This window comes from Mustela putorius, unplaced genomic scaffold, assembly GCF_011764305.1.
Source record: "Mustela putorius furo isolate JIRA1106 unplaced genomic scaffold, ASM1176430v1.1 tig00003834_pilon_pilon_pilon, whole genome shotgun sequence".
In the NCBI taxonomy this organism is placed as follows: domain Eukaryota; kingdom Metazoa; phylum Chordata; class Mammalia; order Carnivora; family Mustelidae; genus Mustela; species Mustela putorius.
Window position 1 is genome coordinate 47,688,573 of NW_025421987.1, and position 22,322 is coordinate 47,710,894.

At 34.0% G+C, this 22,322-nt stretch overlaps 1 protein-coding gene and 1 pseudogene across 4 annotated transcripts in view; one reads left to right on the forward strand and one right to left on the reverse strand.

Annotated features, from left to right (window-relative positions):
• Positions 1-22,322, forward strand: part of TRPC1 (transient receptor potential cation channel subfamily C member 1) — a 73,583-nt gene that overhangs the window by 12,225 nt on the left and 39,036 nt on the right. For 2 of the 4 annotated variants that reach the window (XM_045088469.1, XM_045088471.1), the window contains 2 exons: positions 4,600-4,701; positions 9,135-9,337. In XM_045088469.1, the coding sequence (XP_044944404.1) occupies positions 4,600-4,701; positions 9,135-9,337 (305 nt within the window). The remainder of the gene's footprint in view (positions 1-4,599; positions 4,702-9,134; positions 9,338-22,322) is intronic. The other 2 variants (XM_045088470.1, XM_045088472.1) reach the window with 1 other exon arrangement.
• Positions 15,549-15,673, reverse strand: LOC123394677 (annotated as a pseudogene).

The window sequence follows — 22,322 nt, forward strand, 5'->3', positions numbered from 1 at the left end:
GTGTTCTGTCTCAGGTTACCTCTGTCTTGCCTGTCAATTAACAGATGTCCAAGACCTACCATTGGGTGCGATTGTGGAAATGAATAAGTAAAACATGAGTTCCATACTAGGACATACTAGGACATTAAAACTAATTGGATAATGAAAGTATAGTTGATCCTTGAACAATACAGTTTTGAACTGCATGGGTCCACTTATATGTGCATTTTTTATAGTATAGGACTAAATATTTTGTTTAATGATTTTCTTAATATTCTTTTCTCCAGGTTATTTTTTAGAATACAATATATAATACATGTGACATACAAAATATGTGTTAATTGACTATGTTATAGGTAAGGCTCTGGTCAGCAAGAGGCTATTAGTAGTTGAGTTTTGGGGGGGTTAAAAATTATGTGCAAATTTTCAGTTATGTGGGGGGTGGGCATCCCAACCTCTGCATTGTTTAAGGGTCAACTGTGTATGTTCGAGTTTGAAATCAGTTAAATAATGCAGATGTGTATTTGATAAGTACTGAGTGATAGTAATACTTGACCCTTGTATATTACTTTGAGGTTACAAAGTACTTTTGTGTTATTTTATCTTAAGTTATCCTAGTGGCTCTCAACTGGATAATTTTGCTCGCCAGGGGACATTTGATAATGTCTGGAGACATTTTTGGTTTCACAGTTGGGGGATGGATTACTACTGGCATCTAGTGAGTAGAAGCTAGGGATGCTGCTGAACACCCTACAATGCACAAGACAACATCTACAGTGAAGAATTACCTGGCCCCAAATGTCAGTATTGTCACTGTTGAGAAACCATGTTTTATACTTACGCTTTTGAGCTTTGTAATAGATGTTTTGGAAATAGAGGAAAGAGAAGGTCCCTGTGGATTGAGCTATCAAGGTTTCACGAAAGAGTGCCAGTTGAGCTCAGCCTTTAAATTAATAATTGCCAGTATTTTTATAGTGATACTGTATGCCAAGGACTTTAAATATATTCACTTCCTTAATCCTCACAGCAGTCCATGAGATAGGTACTATTATTATTTCCAAGTATAGAGGAGGAAACCAAGGTACACAAAGTTTAGGTAACTTGCCCAAAGACACTCCACAAACGGCAGACCTGGAATTAGAATGCAGGTTCTGGCTCCAGAGTCCATGCTTTTATATACTACCCAAAACTACTCTCAAAAATCTGTAGATAGCTCCAGAACAGGGGATGTTGGGAAGGATGTTAACAAAGGCAGGTACAATGTATATTTTTGAGAAAGTGAATTGACTTAGCCTGTTGAACAAAATATTTGGGTTGGATAGTAGTGGGAGATATCTGGGAAAAGAACTAAAACAAAATGAATGAAAAGGGTCAGAATGCCATGCTAAGTAATTTGGGTTTATAGATAATGGTATCATTAAATGATTTTTGAGAAAGGATGTGTTGTGTCCAGTGGTATTTTGGGAGAAGTATTCTAGTGGCTGTGTTCAGTATAGATTGAAAAATGGAAAGGGGAGAAGGCAATAGCTTGGGTGAGCAGTTTTTACCGTAATGAACTAGAATAGTAGCTGTAGGAATAGGAGAAGAAATGGCAGATGTGAAAGATGCTGTGAAGGAAGAATTGATAGAACTTAATATTTAAATTTGGAGGGACGAATTGAAAAGGAGACCAAGATGATTTGGAAATGTTTAACATAGGTGGCTGGGAGAAGGATGAAAGAAAAAGAGGAAGTTAAGAAGTCAAGATCGAGGCAGAGAAATACGAATTTGGGTTTTAGCCTTGTTTATTTTGGGCATATCAGGCATCTCCAATAAATAGTTACAGATGGAAATTAAATCTGTAGGGAGAGATACATGTCCACAACATGGGATGATCACCTGCGTCATGAAAGTGGATGAAATTACAGAGGAGAGAGAATGGCTGGTGCTGATTCTTTCTCAGGGAGCATCTACATTCATAAAGACAATAGAAGGAAAGTGTTCCATTAAAGGAGCTAGGATAGTGTAGCGTCATGAAAACCAAAGGAGCAGTTTTTTTCAAATTTTTTAATTTTTTTATTACAAAGGAACAGTTTTAATGTGTTGCTTAGAAATCAAAGAAATTGAAAGGGTAGGAAGGGCCACTGGATTTTGAAACTGGCATCAATAGATTTAGAGAAAGTGATATACATGATTTGAGAAGTTTGACAAAGTGAGAGGAAGAAAACTTGAATGGTAAGAGAAAGACAGGATCAGGACAAGGTAGCAAAGAGTGAGGAAGTATCTGTATATTTTGGGAGATGGAGGTTGGGACTGGTATTTCTGTAAATGAAGGGCCAAGTTCCTGTAGAAGACAGAAAAGCATTAAATAGAATACCAAGGGAGAAAACTTAAACTTCGGAAAGGAAATCAGAAGCTTCTTACTCTGAGCCTAGAGAAAAGAGTATGGGATTTGAATGACAATGACAATGAAAAGACATTTTCTGAGGTGGGAAGGAATATAGTAAGCAACCTCATTAATACGTAGTAAGTATACATATTGAATAAATTTAAATAAGGGATGTTCATATATTTGTGAGAAATTGGGAAGCAAAACTAATGACATTTTGTCCTATAGATATTTTTTAAATAATTTAGAACTTTTTTTGCATTCAGAACTTCCTTTGATTTATCAAATAACATCCAATTTGTGCAGAATAAGTTAATGGGAACTCCTTATTTACATGACTTTTTTACACAAATATTTTAAACCTGAAGCTTATCCTTTTAAGCATTGGAAGATTTAACATGAGTCTTTCCTTATTCTTTGCTAAATAGTGTGTCTGAATATATTTTAACTTTACCATCGTAAGTGGGAATCATTGAGAATATAATTGTTTTACTTTGCTTTGTGTAATCTGAAGCTATTAACATGTTTGTCCTTACGTTAAATTGCTTCTGACTGCTCTGTATTGATAGTTGTTTTGCTATACTGATACTTTATCTTTCAGTAGTTGGCTTTTAGTAATTTTTTCTTCATTTCTTCCTACTTTGTTAGTTGTAATCTGTTTCTTTATTCAATAAAGATGTGAAGAATATTTAGTGGAAAAAATATCCTGTCTTTATAGACCGCTCTTATAGTGGTTGAGACAATTCCTTCTGGGAAATAATACCCATGAAGTTAGTTTATGACAACTCAGTATAGTTTGGGGTTTGTTTTTGTTTTTGTTTTTGTTTTTAAATTTGCAGTTAGATCCATGGCTGTGTTGAATGGTTGGAGTTGACTGGTATTTTGACTTGGAGAGTCATAGCATTACTATAGTTAGCTTTGTAAGTTAAAATTTATCATAAATGAAATGTTTAGTAGTAATGAACACATAAATTTTTTGTTTGCTTCATCTGACCAAGTATGGTAAAAATTGAAGAGAAATATTTGCAAAGCAGAATAATGATGCTAAATTTAAATAGGCTACAGCCCAGTGAACTTTAAAAGTTTTAAGGAATAAAAAAATTAAGTTTCTCATTGGGGTGGGGAGTTTTTCCTGTGGGAATACATAGACGGTTCCTAATAGTTGAATTTGGCCCCCAATTCTTTCTTTGGGATGCTATTTCCTATTTTTAGGTATCCAGGTAAAGCCTATTGTTTTTAGTCCTATTTTTGACATTTAGATAAAGTATATAGAAGCATTATTCTTTTCGGTTCCAAGAATACTAAAGATCTGATATAGTTTCATTTTCAAGAGGAGAAAGTTGATGTAAATGGTTTTTAAAGATTTTAACAGTTTTTTAAATGTACAGATTGAAAGTAATCAGGGCACTTTCTTAGATTAAATTGTTATTTGTCCCCTTGTTTCCCTTCTGCCTTTATAGTTTTCCTTAAAACAAAATAGAGTAGAACAAAACCAAAAGAAACCCAAAAACCTGGTGTCACAATTGTCAAGTATCATAAAACAAAGTCAACTAATGTTGACTCTGTTGCAGGGTTGGAAAGTCCCAAATGCTCAGCTTCTGTTTACTTTTTCCTCCATCAAAGTTAGAATTTCAAAATGAATGATATTTGGGGAGTAAAACTGTAAAGTCACTTCTCCCTCTTGATCCAAGGACATTGATAGTCTAGTTTTTTACAGCTTTTACTTATAAGATTGCTAATATTAATGTCAAATTTGTAACATTTCAGTTAGCCATGTATATTTTAAAGTTGAGACCAGAGGGCTCGCCTATCCTCATGGTTGCCTGATGGTCTTTTTTATTAGAATTAACATAATCCTTTATCAGTAGAAATAGTTCTTGGCAATTTCTTTAAAAATCTGGAATGTTAAGATTTTCTTTTTGGTTCAAAGTTCACAAGTAGAGGTCTTGAAAAGAAATTTCAGCTTTGAATACTTCATGGATTAGCACTGTTCCATTAATAAGCACTTTTAGCAACCATTGATTTTTTTTTTTTTGTGAAACCAGGACAGAAATTTGTATGTTTTATGGTACACAAAAGTACTGCTAAGGCAAGCAAATGTACTATTTGGACAGTCTAAATTTTTAAAAATTTAGTATTACTGTATATACTACAGTTTAAATTTAAAGAAAGTTTTATTTAAGAATTAGTAAAAATAAATAGTTTACCTTTTTATCCTCCATTTTCATTTTTAACCTTTTTTTTTTTTAAAGTCCGCAGATGCACTTTTGGTGGCAATCGACTCTGAAGTAGTGGGAGCTGTTGATATACTACTTAATCATCGACCAAAACGATCATCAAGACCAACTATAGTAGTTAGTACTCTTAAATATTTATTAATTTGGATTTTTGAACCAAAATAGATCTCCTGCCCCATTGCCATTTTTTTCTTCCCCTAAATTTATTTTGTTTTAAAGAAGTAGATTTTTTTTTTTTTATTCTGTAAAATATTGCCTTCAAGTAAGTAGATACTTGCAGGAATAATTAATTTTGCTTTCAGGAAACCTTTTTAAAATTAGTGATATTTTCATAATTTTGTCATTGTGGACCAATATTTTTAGTTTTGGACATTCTATAGATTAGGTTGAAAATACAGATTAGTTTCCAAATGGATTTAAGAATTGAATATAAACAGTGAAACCATAAAACTGGTAGGTGAATATTTAAGTGATTATGAGTAGAAAGACTTTCTAATCATAAAAAGCAATGGCACAGCCTTTGGCTGTATAGAAGTTAAATTTCTGGAATTCAGACATCAAGCAGAATTTAGAAAGCAGATGGATAACTGGCAAAGATATTTTCAAAATATAGCACAAATTCATAATCTTAATAATTGAAAAATTGATGAAAAACACCAGGATCAGAAAAGGACACCAAAAAAAGTGTCAGAAAAGAAAATATAAGATGTTAAAACTTACTACTAGTGAGATATGAAATACCAAATTTTGCTCATCAAATTAGCAAAGATTTACTTATTTATTTAAATTTTAGTTAACATATAGTGTAATGTTGGTTTCAGGAGTAGAATTCAGTGACTCATCACTTACATATAACACAGTGTGTATCACAAGTGCCTTCCTTAATACCTATCACCCATCTAGCCCACCACCTACCCTCATCCTTCCATCAACCCTCAGTTTTTTTTCTGTCATTAAGAGTCTCTTATGGTTTATTTCCCTCCTACCTTTTTTCCTCCCTTCCCATACATTCATCTATTTTTTTTTACATTCATCTATTTTTAAATTCCATATATGAGTGAAATCATATGGTATTTGTCTTTGTCTGACTGACTCATTTCACTTAATATAATACGCTCTAGCTCCATCCATATCATTCCAAATGGCAAGTTTTCATTCTTTTCAATGGCTGGGTAATATTGCATTATATATAGCTCTTCTTTATCCATTCATCAGTCAATGGCTATTTGGGCTCTCCATTGTTTGGTCTTTGTTTGAATGCAAATTAGTAAAGATTTTTGAAAATAATTATCATTGATGGCAAAGGAGTAGTAGAGTCTAACACAAATTGATGGGGAGGGTATTTTGGAAAGCAGTTTGGCAGAGTGTGTCATAAATAAGAAAGCTGTTCAGGTTCTTTAACCTAGTGCTTCCCCTTCTAGGAACTCTCAGAAATGGGGAGAAAAATGTTAATTATGATCTTACTTATAGCAATGAAAAAACCATGTGACCCAATTTAAACATCCCCAAATAAAATATTGGAAATAGTGAAAGTCACATATATATTAAAATGATATTTTTAAAAGAATATTTAGGAACCTGAATAAATATGACTTAGGAAGGTGGGAAAAAATGGGAATCGTAAACTGGACATATAATATGAGCCAGTGTTAAAAAGATGCACAGACAGGGAACTATATGCAAATGTAGCAAAATGTTACCTAACAGCAGTCATCTCATTGCTAAATTAAGGATATTTTTTCCTTACTCCTTTTAATTTTCCTTATTGCTTTAAGTTTTTAAGACAGTCACTAATGAACAGATAAATTCTACTCTAAAATGAGACATTTGTTATATTTCAAAATTTAAAAATTATTCATTATTGGTGAGGATGTAGTAAAACAAGTGGTTTAAATAATTGCTGGTAGTGTAAACTGGCTATCCTCTGAAGAAAAAAACCATTTTAAGAAAGAATTATAAATTAGTTGTGGATTTTCTGCCATTGTCTGAGAACAATGAGAAGCTCTGCTAAATTGCATACTTTATCATACATTAGCTAAAATCTTTTACTATCATTTAGGTATTAGAAAGTATGTGTAAGCATGACTTGCTCTAGATGGTAGTACCAACTAGGTTAAGTGGTGATAAGAAACCAAAAGGAACAGGAAAAAAGACTAAGAATATAGCCCTTGTCCAAATGATCAGAAATACCTTAGAATCCTATTCGATTTTCTGTCATCTCTTGCAGTCATTGTTACATTTTGGTATACTTATTCCACCTTGTAGCCTTTTTACCCATTTACTTTCTTGGCAGGGAGAGAGGGGTATAGTATACCAGGGTATTGGCGCAACTGGCTGACATTATTTCATCACCATTAGCACCACCAGTCGACTCTTGAGTCCTAAGGCTCTGGCAGTCTTCACCTACTCAGTGAAAGAACACTTTGTACTTCATCTCTAACGAAAAGCCTTTGCTTGAGTACTTTCAGTGACAGCAAGATCATATTTTAAGATCCTTAATACTTCTTGACAGATAATGTAAAATATTTTTATATACTTTTTTTATGATTTCAGTGAATTCTGTATTCTTAGCTTATCAAAATTATCTTTTGATAAATTTTAATTTTTAAATACAGGTAGGTTTTTTGATAGTATGTAGATTATTTTATGAACAATGAAATAATGAATTTTAATCTTCTAATGTTTTTTACGTAGTCAAGTGTATTTTTTAGGAAAAATGTGAACATTATTTAGATACAATTTTCTTTATAATCAGTAATAAGGGGAAAAAGGGCTAAATTTTTAGATTTCATTGTTATTTTTAAATAAATTCTTTAATTTGAAGTTTCCAGGAAATAAATGGGAAGTATATAAAGAAACTATTCGTAAAAGAAGGGGAAAAGCTAAGGATGTTGGAAAATACTAGAACTTAGCCAGTAATCAAAGGAAAGTAAAGTATTGTTTCACTCATAAATTGGGAATGACCATGCCTAGTGCTGGGGAGTGAACCTTGAGTGTGAAATGGGTACATTCCTATATTATTGGTAATATAAACTATGAAAAGAACTTTAGTGATTTATATCAAAAGCTTCAAAACTGTTCATGGCCTTTAGACCTATTATTGCACTTGAGGGGTTCTGTGTTTAATGAGTTTATCCTAAATTTCAAAAAAGCTGTATTCATAAAGATGTTTGTGGTAGTGTTATTTAAATAAGCAAAACAAAATATCTTGAACATAGGTCTATGAATTTTCTTAAATTACATGCTAGGTCTACACAGGAATTTTATTTCCCAGAAATTCTGGGCTATCGTTTTATGAAATTATTAGAAGCATCCTTGAATTTCAAAATAGTAAGGACCATTGTTTTTAATCATTGATGCCAAATCACTTATGCCAAAGATGTCCTTAAAAGGAGGTATAATAGAGAAAGAACTGGAAGGAGACACTGTAAAATGTATTTTGCATAGTAGGAATATGGGAATTTTTATACTTCTTTCTGCTTTTCTCTATTTTTCAGATATTTTAAAATATGTGTGTACTACTTTTAAAACATTAATAAAAATTACCAAAAAACCCCTATGAACTTGATAAGCTTATGCAATGGAATCAAACAATTCTCAGGAAAAGCCATGTGAAAAAGTGAGAAGTATTGGGAAGATATGCAATAGTCATAAATCAGTCAATCTTTTTATTTAACCCTGGTTCTTTGTTTACTTGTTTCCTTCCTCATGTCATGCCATCAGCAGGCCCATGAGCCCATGTAGGGAAAGCAGCTCAGGCTCTGCTCTGGTGTAATATGGACGTGAGTTCTGATCTGCATTTTGCCACTCTGTTGTGTAGCTTGGGCGCGTTAACTTCTCTGAGCCTCAGTTTCTTCATGGGGATTATAATGTTCAATTTTGCAGGCATTTTGGGGATTAAATGAGATGACAAACGTAAAGTGCCTAACAGTCCCAGGACTCATGAATAGTAGTTATTATTGTTAGTGTTTTTGTGCATTTGTAATAGGAAATTGTATAGGTAGTGATTGGGAATATGTAGAGAATTACACAAAATGAAGAGTGCTTCCTATTTACTTACTTCTTTCAGGTAGCTTCATTGTTATTAATGTGACAAGGTTTCCATAAAGTTGGAATTTTTAAGTTTTTCTTATGCATTTATTCTCTGCCTATTTTTAACATTTCTGTTTTTCCCTTTATATTCTTTTTCCAAGATTCTTGTTCTTTCTCCTTGTCATGCATGTTTCCATAATCTTGGGAAAATGAAACACTTTTCCCTAAAGTATTTCTCTAGGTATCCTCACTTCTTCTTTGTTAGGAAAGCAGGACTCTAGTTCTATGAATGTGTCCTATTGAAGATTTTTGTCTGTCATAATTATATTGCATTTATTAATTAATATTGAGTTATAAGATTTCAAAAGAAAATGAGTCCTGGTAAAATGTTTATCATATTTTTTAAAATAATTCTTATATTCTTTGTGCCTTCTGATTTTTTCATTTCATTTTCAGATAAATATATTATTTTGAAGTCACAAATAATAATTTTATACATTTATATAAATATTTTTCAGAAACTAATGGAACGAATTCAGAATCCTGAGTATTCAACAACTATGGATGTTGCACCTGTCATTTTGGCTGCTCATCGTAACAACTATGAAATTCTTACAATGCTGTTAAAACAGGATGTGTCTCTACCCAAGCCCCATGCAGTTGGCTGTGAATGCACGTTGTGTTCTGCAAAAAACAAAAAGGATAGCCTCCGACATTCCAGGTTAGAAAGTTAAGGTTTTGATAAATAGATGTGCAATTTACTAAGGTATATGTCAGTGAAATATTTGTTGTTTTTCTTTCTTTGTGGCTTTTAAGAAATATGGTACTGGAATGGCTTATGAAAGCTAAACTTCTAATTCCTTTGGTTAATATGAGTTTTACATTTTTTAGAAGTGTTTACTAAAAAAAAAAAATAAGTGTTTACTAAATGATATATAGTTAGGAAAAGCCTTCAAATTTGAATAAGGTTTACCTTATACTTCTGCTGGTGGGGCTTGGAGACACTATTTACTTTTTAAAAGCAGAGTTTATTAATCTAAGAGAATTTCCATATAGTGGAAGGGGTGGAGATACCCCTCCTTATCTTATTCACAAGGAAATAAAAAGTATGTTCTATCTGACTAAATACTTAACTTGTTATACCTCTTACTTCCCCTTTCACACAATATTTAAATCTTTTTCTCTTCCCTTTCTCCCCAGTCAAAAAAGTAAGAACAACTGAGGAGAAAATGAACAAGAAAGTATCCCAACTCGGACAGGCTGAGCAAGAGCACACACATGGGCATGTTGTATAAAGTTCTGGGCTAGACTTAAGAATCTCATTTTCAGCTTAAGTCTTCATATATATATATATTACCTGTGTAGTAATCAAATATAGTTGAAATTACATCAAATATAACCTTTGCTATGGGAAATGTGGTCTGGAAGTCCTAAGCAGCTCCTTGACAAACTGTTTTTACAGTATGTGAAATTAGCCTTAAAGCTGCAAGCTATTCACCCTTACTCCTTCCTTACCTTAAGGACAGATCTTTGGTGGATTGACAGATAGTTACAGATCCATAAATTGAGAAAGTCTTCTGGGAATCAATTTAATGTTTATTTGCAGAGGTTGAACTGGAAAGTTTTTGGGGGAGGGGGTTTAAGATCTTGTTGATAGTTAAGGCTATATCATTTAACTTTTTAGTTTTAAAATGACTAGTCTGTAAAATGACAAGCAGAAATGATCTTTAAGGCTTCTTCTAGTTTTAAAATCATTTATCAATATTAAATATAAGTATTTCTAAATTGTATGCTTATTAAATATGTGTGTAATTGAAGCAGCTGAGGTTGTAGGAATCGGGCCTAGAGAGAACACTAAGCCTGGTTCTGTTTCAGGTGGGGAAAAAGCTTTGTTCTGAAAGCTTTTAGAGGAGCTGGTGGCATGAGCTTGGTCTTTAGGTATGAATAAAAATAAAAAGGGGGACCCCTGGGTGGCTCAGTTGGTTAAGTCTGTGACTCTTGATTTTGGCTCAGGTCATGCTTTCAGGGTCATGAGATCGAGCCTCATGTTGGCTCTGTGCTGAGTAGGGAAATTTTCTCTTTTGCTACCTCCCTACCACACCCCTGCTCAAATAAATAAATAAGTAAATATATAAATAAATAAATCTTAAAAAAATAAAAAGGTTGTTTTATGCAGAAAGTACAGTATGTGGTTGTGGTTTATTTAGGGAACTCCAAATGATATGGTGTATTTACAGAAAAGTTTGAGAGTTTATTGTTGCTATTTGGGAAAACAGGGCAAATATCCTGGCTACAAGTCATTTCTTGGAATTGCTAAGTAGACTTCCTGAAGAAAAGAGGGTAACAACATGAGTAAAAAGAGATATGGGTGAAGGTTTTGGTGAAGTTGAAGAGCCAATATCCTGGCAATAAAGAAGTGAGGCAGTCTGTATAAAGTTACTGGTTTTTAAATTTTAGAGATGCTGAAGGTGATGATAAGATCGAGAGGCAGTAATTTTATTTTATTATTTATATATTTATTTTTAAAGATTTCATGTATTTGAGAGACCGAGAGCACAAGCCAGGGGGTGGGAAGGGAGGTAGAGGAAGGCGGAGAAGCAGACTCCCCACTGAGCAGGGAGGGTTTTTTTTGTTTTTGTTTTTTAATTTCAAAATCGATTTTATTGCAGCCAAAACAGTGGAATTAACTGTACATAATAAACTATTATATATATATATACACATTTTAAGTTACAGGGAATAAAGTTTATTTTGGCAGATAGTGTTAAACAAAATTAAAGTTGCATACATTAGTAACATAACTCAACATCCTTAATTTCGTATAAGTGTGACACATTTTCCTGTGTTCTGCTAAATCACCATAACCTAAACTGCTTTATAAAACTGATGTGTTGAAATTTATCTTTACTGCTTTTGCTTACGCTCTGATTCCAAACAAGAAGCTTTTCATAAGCTTCTTCTATCTCTGGGTCCATCTCATCATCAATATCATCCAAGTATGGATCACCAGCCCCTGATAAATCTGTCCCATTTTCTTCATAATCTGGAAAAAAGTCTTCTCTTTCAAGTAACTCTTGGTATTTCTCTTGGTAATCTGGATCAGCCGCGGTGAAAGGAACACCATCAGAGGTATAAAATGTTGGTTCATTCATAAAATAGTTAGGATCATTTTCAGGTGTTGCTTCTCTGTATGTTGAGGTTGCATGAACTCTACCCCAGTTACTTGACCAGAGTTCTACAAGCTTCAAGAGCATTTGTTTCACATCTCTGCTGCAATTTGCATCTAGGACAACATTTTCAAGACTGCAGGCTTGATTTTAAGATCCTGGGATCATTACTTGAGCCAAAGGCAGACCTTTAACTGACTGAACTACCCAGGCATCCCTTAGGGGTGATTATTTTATCTTACTTTTTTTTATTATTGTTAAAATTTTTATATTTGAGAGGGAATGAGAGAGAACACAAGTGGGTGAGGGGCAGTTGGAGAAGCAGACTCCCTGCTGACTCTGGGGTTAAAGGCAGCCGCTTAACCAACCCAGTCACTCAGACGCCCCAGGGGCCATAATTTTAAATGGGTAGGGAAGGGTTATGGACCATTGTAGTTTAGAAAAACATTTTCAGTAATATAATTGCTATGATTAGGTTTTAGTCTCAGTTATTCGATGTGTTGTGAAATTTCGAATAACTTTAAAGGAATATTTGAAATCTTTATTGTCTATCAAAGAAAGACAAAGTTTTTAAAGAGTTGAGAAGTGCCTTGTTTAAACTGCATAGTGATTTTTATAGTTTTGAGTTTGAATGCCTGTAAGCCCAAAGTATACTCAACTTTACTCATATTATAACCCGCTTCACCTTTAAAAGCAATTGAACTTGTGCAACTTGGCTAGAAAAGTAGGATTTGACATTGAGAAAATCAGTGAACTATGAGGCTCTAGTAATACTAGTTTGAAAGCTATTTATTTATTTATTTATTTGACAGAGATCACAAGCAGGCAGAGAGAGGGAGGGAAGCAGGCTCCCCGCTAAGCAGAGAGCCCGATGCGGGGCTCGATCCCAGGACTCTGGGATCGTGACCTGAGCTAAAGGCAGAGGCTTTAACCAACTGAGCCACCCAGGTGCCCCTGAAAGCTATTTATTTTAACTACACAAGTAATATGTGAATAAATCCTCAAATCTGTGTAAAAATTCTAAGTTTAATTTTGACCAATCTCAGTTCTCCTCCTATCTCTGGAGCTAACCAGTATGATTAGTTTGAGGTTCTGTATTCTGCTCCTTAATGACTAGAAATCTAATTGGCTAGAAATGTGACTCTTAACTGTGGTGTTAGATTGGAAACTAGTCTCCATCAATAGCCATCAATCAATGTTGAAGTTACAAATTCCATCTCCTAATTTCTGTCTATACAGAGTCCATTCAAGTTTCCTCTCCTACTTCATTAATTTTGCCTATATGTTATTAATCTTATTTCATCTATTCCAGTTTTTATGGTTGTCCAAATATTTAGGTTGAGCCATATGAAATTACTGTCTTAAAAGTATTTTGGACAAATTTCATATTCCCATATTCTTCTTGGTGTGGATGAAACCAAAATCCCAGAAAGTTATGTAGAATATAATCATATAACTCTAAAGGCCTCAAAGAAAAATTTTTTAAGATTTATTTATTTATTTTAGAGAGAGAGAGAGAGCATGTGCACGTGAGTGGGGTTGGGGGGGTGGAGAGGCAGAGACAGAGGAAGAGAGAATCTTCAAGCAGACTCCCCACTGATCGTGGAGCCTGACTTGTGGCTTGATTCCAGGCCCCTGGGATGATGATCTGATCCGAAAGCCAGAGTCGACCACTTAACTGACTGAGCCACCCAGGCACCCCCCCCCCTTTTTTTTAAATGGAGATTGATGATTTGCAGTAAATGTACACAGGTGTAGTAAATGTATACAGGTGTATACTGTCATCAGAATCCAATATTCTGTCACTTCCATTACTGAAAGAAGTTCTGTATACCCATTTGTAGTCAATCACTGCTCCTATTCCTAGCTCCAAGCAACCACATATCTTTTTCTGTCTATAACCCATAGTTTTTTCTTTTCTAGAAATTTCATATAAATAGAATCATAAAATATATTAACTTATGTCTCTAGCTTCTCTTGCTTAGCATAGTACTTTGAGGTTCTTTCATATTGCATTTATCAGTAGTTTATTCCTTGTTTTTTTTTAAATGTGATGTTGCTTTTTTTTTTTTAAGATTTTATTTATTTATTTGAAAGACAGAGATAACAAGCAGGCAGAGAGGCAGGCAGAGAGAGAGGGGGAGGCAGGGAGCCCGATGCAGGACTCGATCCCAGGACCCTGGGATCATGACTTGAACTGAAGGCAGAGGCTTTAACCCACTGAGCCACCCAGGTGCCCCAGTTTATTCCTTTTTATTGTTGAGTAGTATATCATTGTAAGGATGAATCTTTGTTTATACATTCACTAGTTGACGGACATTTGAGTTGTTTCTAGTTTTTGGCAGTGAACATTCACCTATAAGTCTTTTTATGGACATTTTTTTTTTTTTTTTAATTTCTGTTAGGTAGATACCTAGGAGTGGAATTTCTGGGTTGTATGTTAAGTGTATGTCTAGTTTTTTAAGTAACTGCTAAACTGTTTTCCAAAGTGATTGTAGCATTTTACATTCTCACTGTGATATGTGATGCTTTCAGTTCCTCCACATGGTCACCAACTTTATATTGTTATTTTTTTTATCTTAGCCATTTTAGCAGAAGTATAGTAGTATCTCATTGTGGTTTTAATTTGCATATCCCTTATGCCTTATAATATCAAGCATCTTATCGTGTGTTTATTTATTTTTTTTTTTAAAGATTTTATTTATTTATTTGACAGAGAGAAATCACAAGTAGATGGAGAGGCAGGCAGAGAGAGAGAGAAGCAGGCTCCCTGCTGAGCAGAGAGCCCGATGCGGGACTCGATCCCAGGACCCTGAGATCATGACCTGAGCCGAAGGCAGCGGCTTAACCCACTGAGCCACCCAGGCGCCCCTTATCGTGTGTTTATATGCCATTAATCTATCTTCTTTGATGAAGTGTCTACTCAGACTCTTAACTGTAGAGAACAAACTGAGGGTTGCTAAAGGGGAGGTGGACAGGGGGATAGGTTAAATGGGTGATGGGTATTAAGGAAGGTCCTTGTGATGAGCACTGGGTGTTTGTTTTTTCAAGATTTTTATTTATTTTTGTGCGCGCGCGCGAGAGAGAGATTGAGTACAAGCAGGGGGGAAGGGCAGAAGGAAAAGCAGACTTCCTATGGAACAGGGAGCCCAATATGGGACTCGATGCCAGGACCCCAGGATCATGATTCAAGTGGAAGGCAGACACCCAACCAACTGAACCTCCCAGGAGCCCAGAGCACTGGGTGTTATATGTAAGCAATGAATCTCTAAATTCTACTTCTGAAACTAATAATATACCATACGTTAGCTAACTGGAATTTAAATAAAAACTTGAAACAAAATAAAATAAGTCTTTCATCTTTTTTTTTTTTAATTTTTTTAAATTTTTGCTAGACTGTGCGCTTTGCATTTCAAATAAAGTTTAGAATGAGTTATCAATTTTTACAAAAATACTTGCTTGGGTTTTTTTTTTTTTTAAGATTTTATTTATTTTACCTGACAGAGAGAGAGATCACAAGTAGGCAGAGAGGCAGGCAGAGACAGAGGGGGAAGCAGGCTCCCTGCTGAGCAGAGAGCCAGATGCGGGGCTCGATCCCAGGACACTGAGATCATGACCTGAGCCGAAGGCAGCGGCTTAATCCACTGAGCCACCCTGGCGCCCCATTGCTTGGGTTTTTAAGAGGGGTTCCATTAAACCAATTTGGAGAGAATTGCCATTTTAATAATATTAATCTTTCAACCTATGAATATAGTGTATCTTTCTATTTTATTAGACCTTCCTAATTACTTTCAGCAATGTTTTCTAGTCTTCAGTGTATTGTTTTCAATTAGCAATAATTGCGCCTCGGATAAACCTCATTGGCTACGATACTGCCACTGCGCAAAGCTAGTCTTCAGTGTGTTGATCTTGTGCTTTTTTTTTTTTTTTTTACAATTTATTCCTAAGTATATTATTTGTTTTGATAATGTTGCACATGAATTGCTTTCTTAATTTCATTTGCAGATGGTTTCTTGCTAGAATATAGAAATAAAATAGATTTTTTTGTATACTGGTTTTGTATCTTGTTTTTCCTAAACTCATTTATTCTAATAGGGCTTTTTGTTTGTTTGCTTTTTAGTTTCCTAAAGATTTTTTTATATATAAGATTATATGTTCTGAAGTAGAGGAAGTTTTAGTCCTTTTCCAATCCTTAGTCCTTCATTTTTCTTGCCTTATTGCACTGGCTAGAACCTCCAGTGTGATATTGAATGTAAGTTAGTAAGGGTGAATATCCTTGCCTTAAGATTCGTGGTTCTGGAGTTTCTATTTGGAATTTTCTATTTATAGTATCATAGGAGATAGGTTTACTGCCCTAAAGATCCCCTACATTACACTTATTTAGCCCTCCCTTACCCCCAAACCCCTGGCAAACACTACATTTTTTTTTAACTGTCTCTGGTTTTAACTTTTCTCTGTAATGTCATATGATTGGAATAATATAGTTTATAGCCTTTTTGTATTGGCTTCTTTCACTTAGGAATATGCATTTAGGTTTCCTTCATGTGTTTTCATGGATTGATATTACATTTCTTTTTAACACTGAATAATACTCCATTGTATGAAGGTACTACAGTTTATCTGTTCACCTATTGAAAGACAGCTTATTGCTTCTAAGTATTGGAAGTTATAAATAAAGCTGTTATAAACATTCATGTACAAGTTTTTGTGTAGACATAAGTTTTCAACTTAATTAGATAAATATCAAGAAGTGTGATTGCTGGGTCATAAGGTAAGAATATAAGAAACTTCCAAACTGTCTTGCAAAAGTGCCTGCACTTCAGCATTCCTACCAACAGTGAATGAAGTTCATGTCGTTCCACATCCTGATCAGCATTTGATACTGTCAGGGTTGAATTTTAGCCTTTCTAATGTGTGTGTATTGATATGGTATCTCATTGTTGCTTTAATTGCCATTCCCTAGTGATGTATGATGTACATTTCTATATGCTTATTTGCCATCTGTATATCTTCTTTTGTGAGATGTCTGTTAAGATCTCTTGCCTATTTTTTAATTGGATTGTTTTCTTATTGTTGTGTTTTAAGAGTTTTTTATATAATTTATATGCAGGGTCCTTTCTCAGATACTTTTTTTGCAAATATTTTCTCCCAGCCTGTGGCTTTTCTTTTTATTCTTTTAATTCATGGGTTATTTCAAACTGTGTTGTTGTACTTTCACATATTTTGGGATTTCCCAGATTTCTTTCTTCTGGTGACTTCTATTTAATTTCTAAATTAATTAATTATTAGAGGATACTGTATTTTAAAAATAGCTTAATTGAGGAGAAGCTACGTGGCCCAGTCGGTTAAGTAGCTACCCTCAGCTCAGGTCATGATCCCAGCATCCTGATATGGAGCCCTGGATTGGGTTCCCTGCTCAGTAGGGAGTCTGCTTCTCCCTACCCCACTCTTGCATTCTTGCTCTCTCTCTCTCTCCTTCTCAAATAAATAAGTAAAATCTTTAAAATAACTTTATTGATCTATAATTTGAGATATAATTCATATATTTTGAAATTCACCCTTTTATAATATTCATGAAGTTATACATTGACCATCATTACCTAATTCCAGAACTTTTCATCCCATCCAGAAGAAACACTGTACTCATTCATTACCAGTTACTCTTGAAACCACTGGAAACCACTGAATTTACTTTCTGTTCTTATGGGTTTGCCTCTTCTGAGTATTTCATATAAATTGTATCTTTAAAGTTCTTATTGATTATTTGCTTATCTTTTTGGAGAGGTCTATTCAAATCCATTTCCCAGTTTTTTAATTGGTTATCTGCTTTTTTATTTGTTGAATTATAAGAGTTGTTTGTTTGTTTTATATCCTGGATACAAGTCTCCCTCATCAGATACATGATTTGTAATTTTTTTTTCATATTCTATCAGTTATCTTTTCACTTTTTCAATGGTGTACTTTGAAAAACAGAAGTTTTAAAGAAGCTTGGTGGCATCCAGTTGACCTCTTTTTTGGTATTATAGCTAAGAAATCATTGCTTAATTTGGAGAAGGTACTTTTTATCATTTCATTTTTTTTTTATCATTTCATTTTTTAAAGAAATGTTAAGACTAGTTCTATGGCCTACCATATAATTTGACATCGACAATATTATATGTACTCTTGAAATAATACTCTTGAATATTCAGTGTACTCTTGGAGTGAGCATTCAATAAACTTCGTTCAATCATATATTCTTTCATAGTATTTGAATCTTCCTTATCCCTCTGGTTTTCAATCTATTTAGTCTATCAATTTCCGGGAGAGGAGTTCTCAATCTCAGAATGTATCAGAATATATAATTTATCCTTGTCAGATGGAATGTTCTGTCAATGTCTAGTTAGTTGCTTAATTCTTTTCTTTTCTTGTTGATCTTTTATCTAGTTCTTTTCACTATTGAAAATAGGGTGTTAAAAGTGTTTGTTATTGTTCAGTTGTCTATTTTTCCATTTCTATTAATTTTCTCTTCATGATTTTGGTGCTCTGTTGTTAGTTACAAATATGTTTATAAATGTTATATCTCCTTTGATTGACATTTTATCATTATAAAATGTCCCTCTTTATTGCTAGTAATATTTTTTTGGTTTGTTTTAAAGTATGATACTAGTATAGCTTTTCCAGCTTTTCTGTGGTTGCGGTTTGCATGGTTTATCTTTTTCCAGACTTTTACTTTCAGTCTATTTGTATCTTTGAATCTAAAGTGTATCTCCTATAGACAACATAGAGTTAGATTATGCTTTTTAAAAATTTCGTCTGACAACATCTGCCTTTTATTTTTTTAATTTTTTTATTTTTTAAAGATTTTATTTATTTGACAGACAGATCACAAGTAGTCAGAGAGGCAGGCAGAGAGAGAGGAAGGGAAGCAGGCTCCCTGCTGAGCAGAGAGCCAGATGTGGGGCTCGATCCCAGGACCCTGGGATCATGACCTGAGCCGAAGGCAGAGGCTTTAACCCACTGAGCCACCCAGGCGCCCCCAACATCTGCCTTTTAATTGGATTGTTTAAACCATTTACATTTAATGTTCTTAATATAGTTGTAAATATGTTATTTTGCCTTTTGTTTTCCACATGTCTCCTCATTTGTTTCCTTTGTGTCTTACATCTTTCTTGTTCCTCTGTTTCTTCATTAGTGCTTTTTTTTGCATTGAGTGTATATTTTCTAATTGGCATTTTAATATCATTAATAAATTACTTATCTTTTCCATCCTTTTAATGGTATTGTTATTATACATATTTTATCTATAAACCCAACAACATATTGTTGTTTACTTTATTGTCAACAGACATATTGTTGTATACTTTACTGTCATCATTTCTTTAGTCTATTACAGCTGTAGTCCTGTCCACTTACTTTGTGCTGTTACTGGTGATTACATTATACATGCATTACATTTCTCTGTGTTATTATAGGCCAAATGATACAGATTATTTATTTAAGGGAGAGGGGGAGAGAGAATCTCAAGCAGATTCCACACTGAGTATGGAACCTGATATGGGACTGGATTTCATGATCCTGAGATCATGACCCAAGCCGCCATTGCATGGAGCACTGGGTGTGGTACATAAACAATGAATTCTGGAACACTGAAAAGAAATAAAATAAAATAAAATGGAAAAAAAAAGAGTCTGATGCTTAACTGACTGAGCTACCTAGATGCCCTTATATAATTGCTTTTTAAATCAGTTAAGAGGCAAGAGAAATAGACATTTATAGTGTCTTTTATAGTTACATAACGACTTTTACTTGTTCTTTTTGTTCATGTGGATTTGAATTATCATCTTGGATCACTTGCTTTCAGCCTAAAGAACTTTCTTTAGTATTTCCTGTAAGGCAGGTCTGCTAGGAACGTTATTCAATCAGTCTTTTTCAAGCAAAGTTCTTATTTTGCCTTTACTTTTGCATAATAGATTTGCTGGTTATAGGATTTTTGTCTGATGGTTTTTTTTTTTCCTTTGAGTGCTTTGAATATTTTATCCTTCTATTGTTTTGACTGAGAAGTCTGCTGTTAGTCTTACTGGGGTTTCCTTGTAAACACCTCATCACTTTCCTCTTGTTGTTTTCAAGATTTTTTCCCTGCCTTTGACTTTCAGCGTATTTACCATGATGTTTCTGTTTGTGATTATCTTTCCATTTGTCCTCCTTGGAATTTGTTGAGTTTCTTGGATGTGCAGGTTATTGTTTCTCAGTAAATATAGTAAGTTGTTAGCCATTATTTTTGCAAATATTTTTTCTTCTCTTCTCTCCTGGTATGTACCCATTGTGAGTATGTACTTGTATTTAATAGTTTTACATATCTCTGAATTTCTGTTCATTTTTCCTCATTCTTTTTCTTCTCTTTAGTCTTTGGCTTGCATAATCTCTATCAATATATCTTCAAGTTTGGTAGTTCTTTCTCCTGCCATTTCAGATCTACTTTTGAGCCCTGCATTATTTTGCTAAGGCTATCATAATAGAATACCACACTGGGTGACTTAAACAACAGAAACTTATTGTCTTACAATTCTGGAGCCTAGGAATCCAAAATCAAGGTAGGGCAGTGTTGTTTTATTCTGAGGGTTGTGAAGGAGGATTCTGTTCTGGGCCTTTTGCTGGACGATTTTAATGAAGTCTATTTTCCCCCTCTGTTGTTGCTCCTTAGTGAGGCACAGCTTGACTCTTTCTTGCACATCTAATATTTCTTTGCTTGAAATCTGGACAGTCTAGTATATATTGTAGAAACTCCGAATACTGTTGTACTTTCTAAGATTTTTAAAAATATTATTATTTTTCTGGCCTGAAAAGTCTGTCTCCCTGTGATATATAATCATAGATCTCTGTGCCTTTTTTAGTTTTTGATTCTTATTTTTTAAAAAGATCTATTTATTTTAAAGAGAGAGCATGCATGTGAGTGGAAGGGGAGAGGCAGAGGGGAGAATCTTCAAGCAGACTCCTCGCTGAGTGCAGAGCTGGTGCCGGGGCTCCATCCCACAACTCATGAGATCATGACCCGATCTGAAACCAAGAGTTGGATGCTTAACTGACTGAGCCACCTAGGCACCCCTGATTATTTTTATTTTTTAGCCTTGATTCCTAAGGGTCATTTCAGGATCTATATAGGTGAGCCAATGATTTGGGTAGAGTTTATGTTAATACACTTTGAGCCTATAAAAGAGTTCTACTGTCTCCTGATGAGTCTCTGGGTTAGTTGGGGAATGCAGACAAACAATAAACTGCGTAAATGTATTTAAAATACTTTGACCAGACAGAGGGCTAATTTCTTTGATATGTAGATCTTACAAATTGATTTTAAAAAATAAACAGTTATCAGAAAAATAGGCTAATGAAAATGAACAGGAATTTACAGAAGTAGTATAAATGGATAGTAAACAGTAAGCTTTTTAAGAAATTCACATAAAATTCCATTTTTCATTCATGAAAGTGGCAAAATAATGATGTAGGGGGACATGAGCTCTCCTTATTGTTAGTGTTTTAGAAGCATCTATTAGAATTTAAGATACATATGCCATTTTATGCAGCAATTCTAAGTGTGCAAAGAACATATGAACTGAAGAATATTCATTGCTGTGTTATTTATAGAAGTAAAAAATTAGAAGCAACTGAAATTTCCATTTTTGGAGATCTGATGAGCTGCCGTCAAATGGGAAACCATCCAGTTTGGGGGAAAAAAAAGGCATGACTCTATATGTAGTAACATAGAAAAAGTTGTTCCTTTATATAATATGTCTGATTATATTTGTGTGTGAATTGAAAATAATAAGGATATTCATAATTCTCTGTAATTTGACTATTCTTAGAGGAGTAGAGTTGGTGGAAGGAGGAGAATTGGGGACCATCATATTTCTAAATGGCTTTATTTATTTATTTGCTTACTTAATTTCACAGAGAGAAGAGAGCGCACACGTGAGAGCACAAGCAGGGGAAACAGTAGGCAGAGGGAGAGGTAGAGGGAGAAGCAGGCTTTTCCTGCCGAGCAGGGAGCCTGATACAGGGGTCAGTCTCAGGACCCAGGATCAGACACTTAACTGACTGAGCCACCCAGGCACCCCTAAAATTGCTTGCTTTTTTTTTTTTTTAATAACAAGCGTGTATTAAATTTATGTTTGGAAGGAAATATACATTATATAATATCTACTAAATTTATAAATTAAAAATTATATGTTTATAAATGAAAGATTTATTGCAAAAATTTTCTGGTGTGCTTCTTATTTAGGTATTGAATATGAACCGTAACTAGTTTACAGAAGGTAAAGTGGTATGCTTTTCCATTATCTAGAGATTATACATAAATGAATGATTTCAATCTTAAGATTTGAAACATCTTTAAAAAACAACCTGGTTGAAAAAAATAATAACCTGGTTGATTGAGTCATGTGTTATAGATATCTAGTGTATTAATGTAGTCTTATCACTGAGGAAGGAAAAATTTAATAACCATTCACATCATATTCAAAATGTATTAGCTATTAGCCTATTCCATTTAAAATAATATTGGTT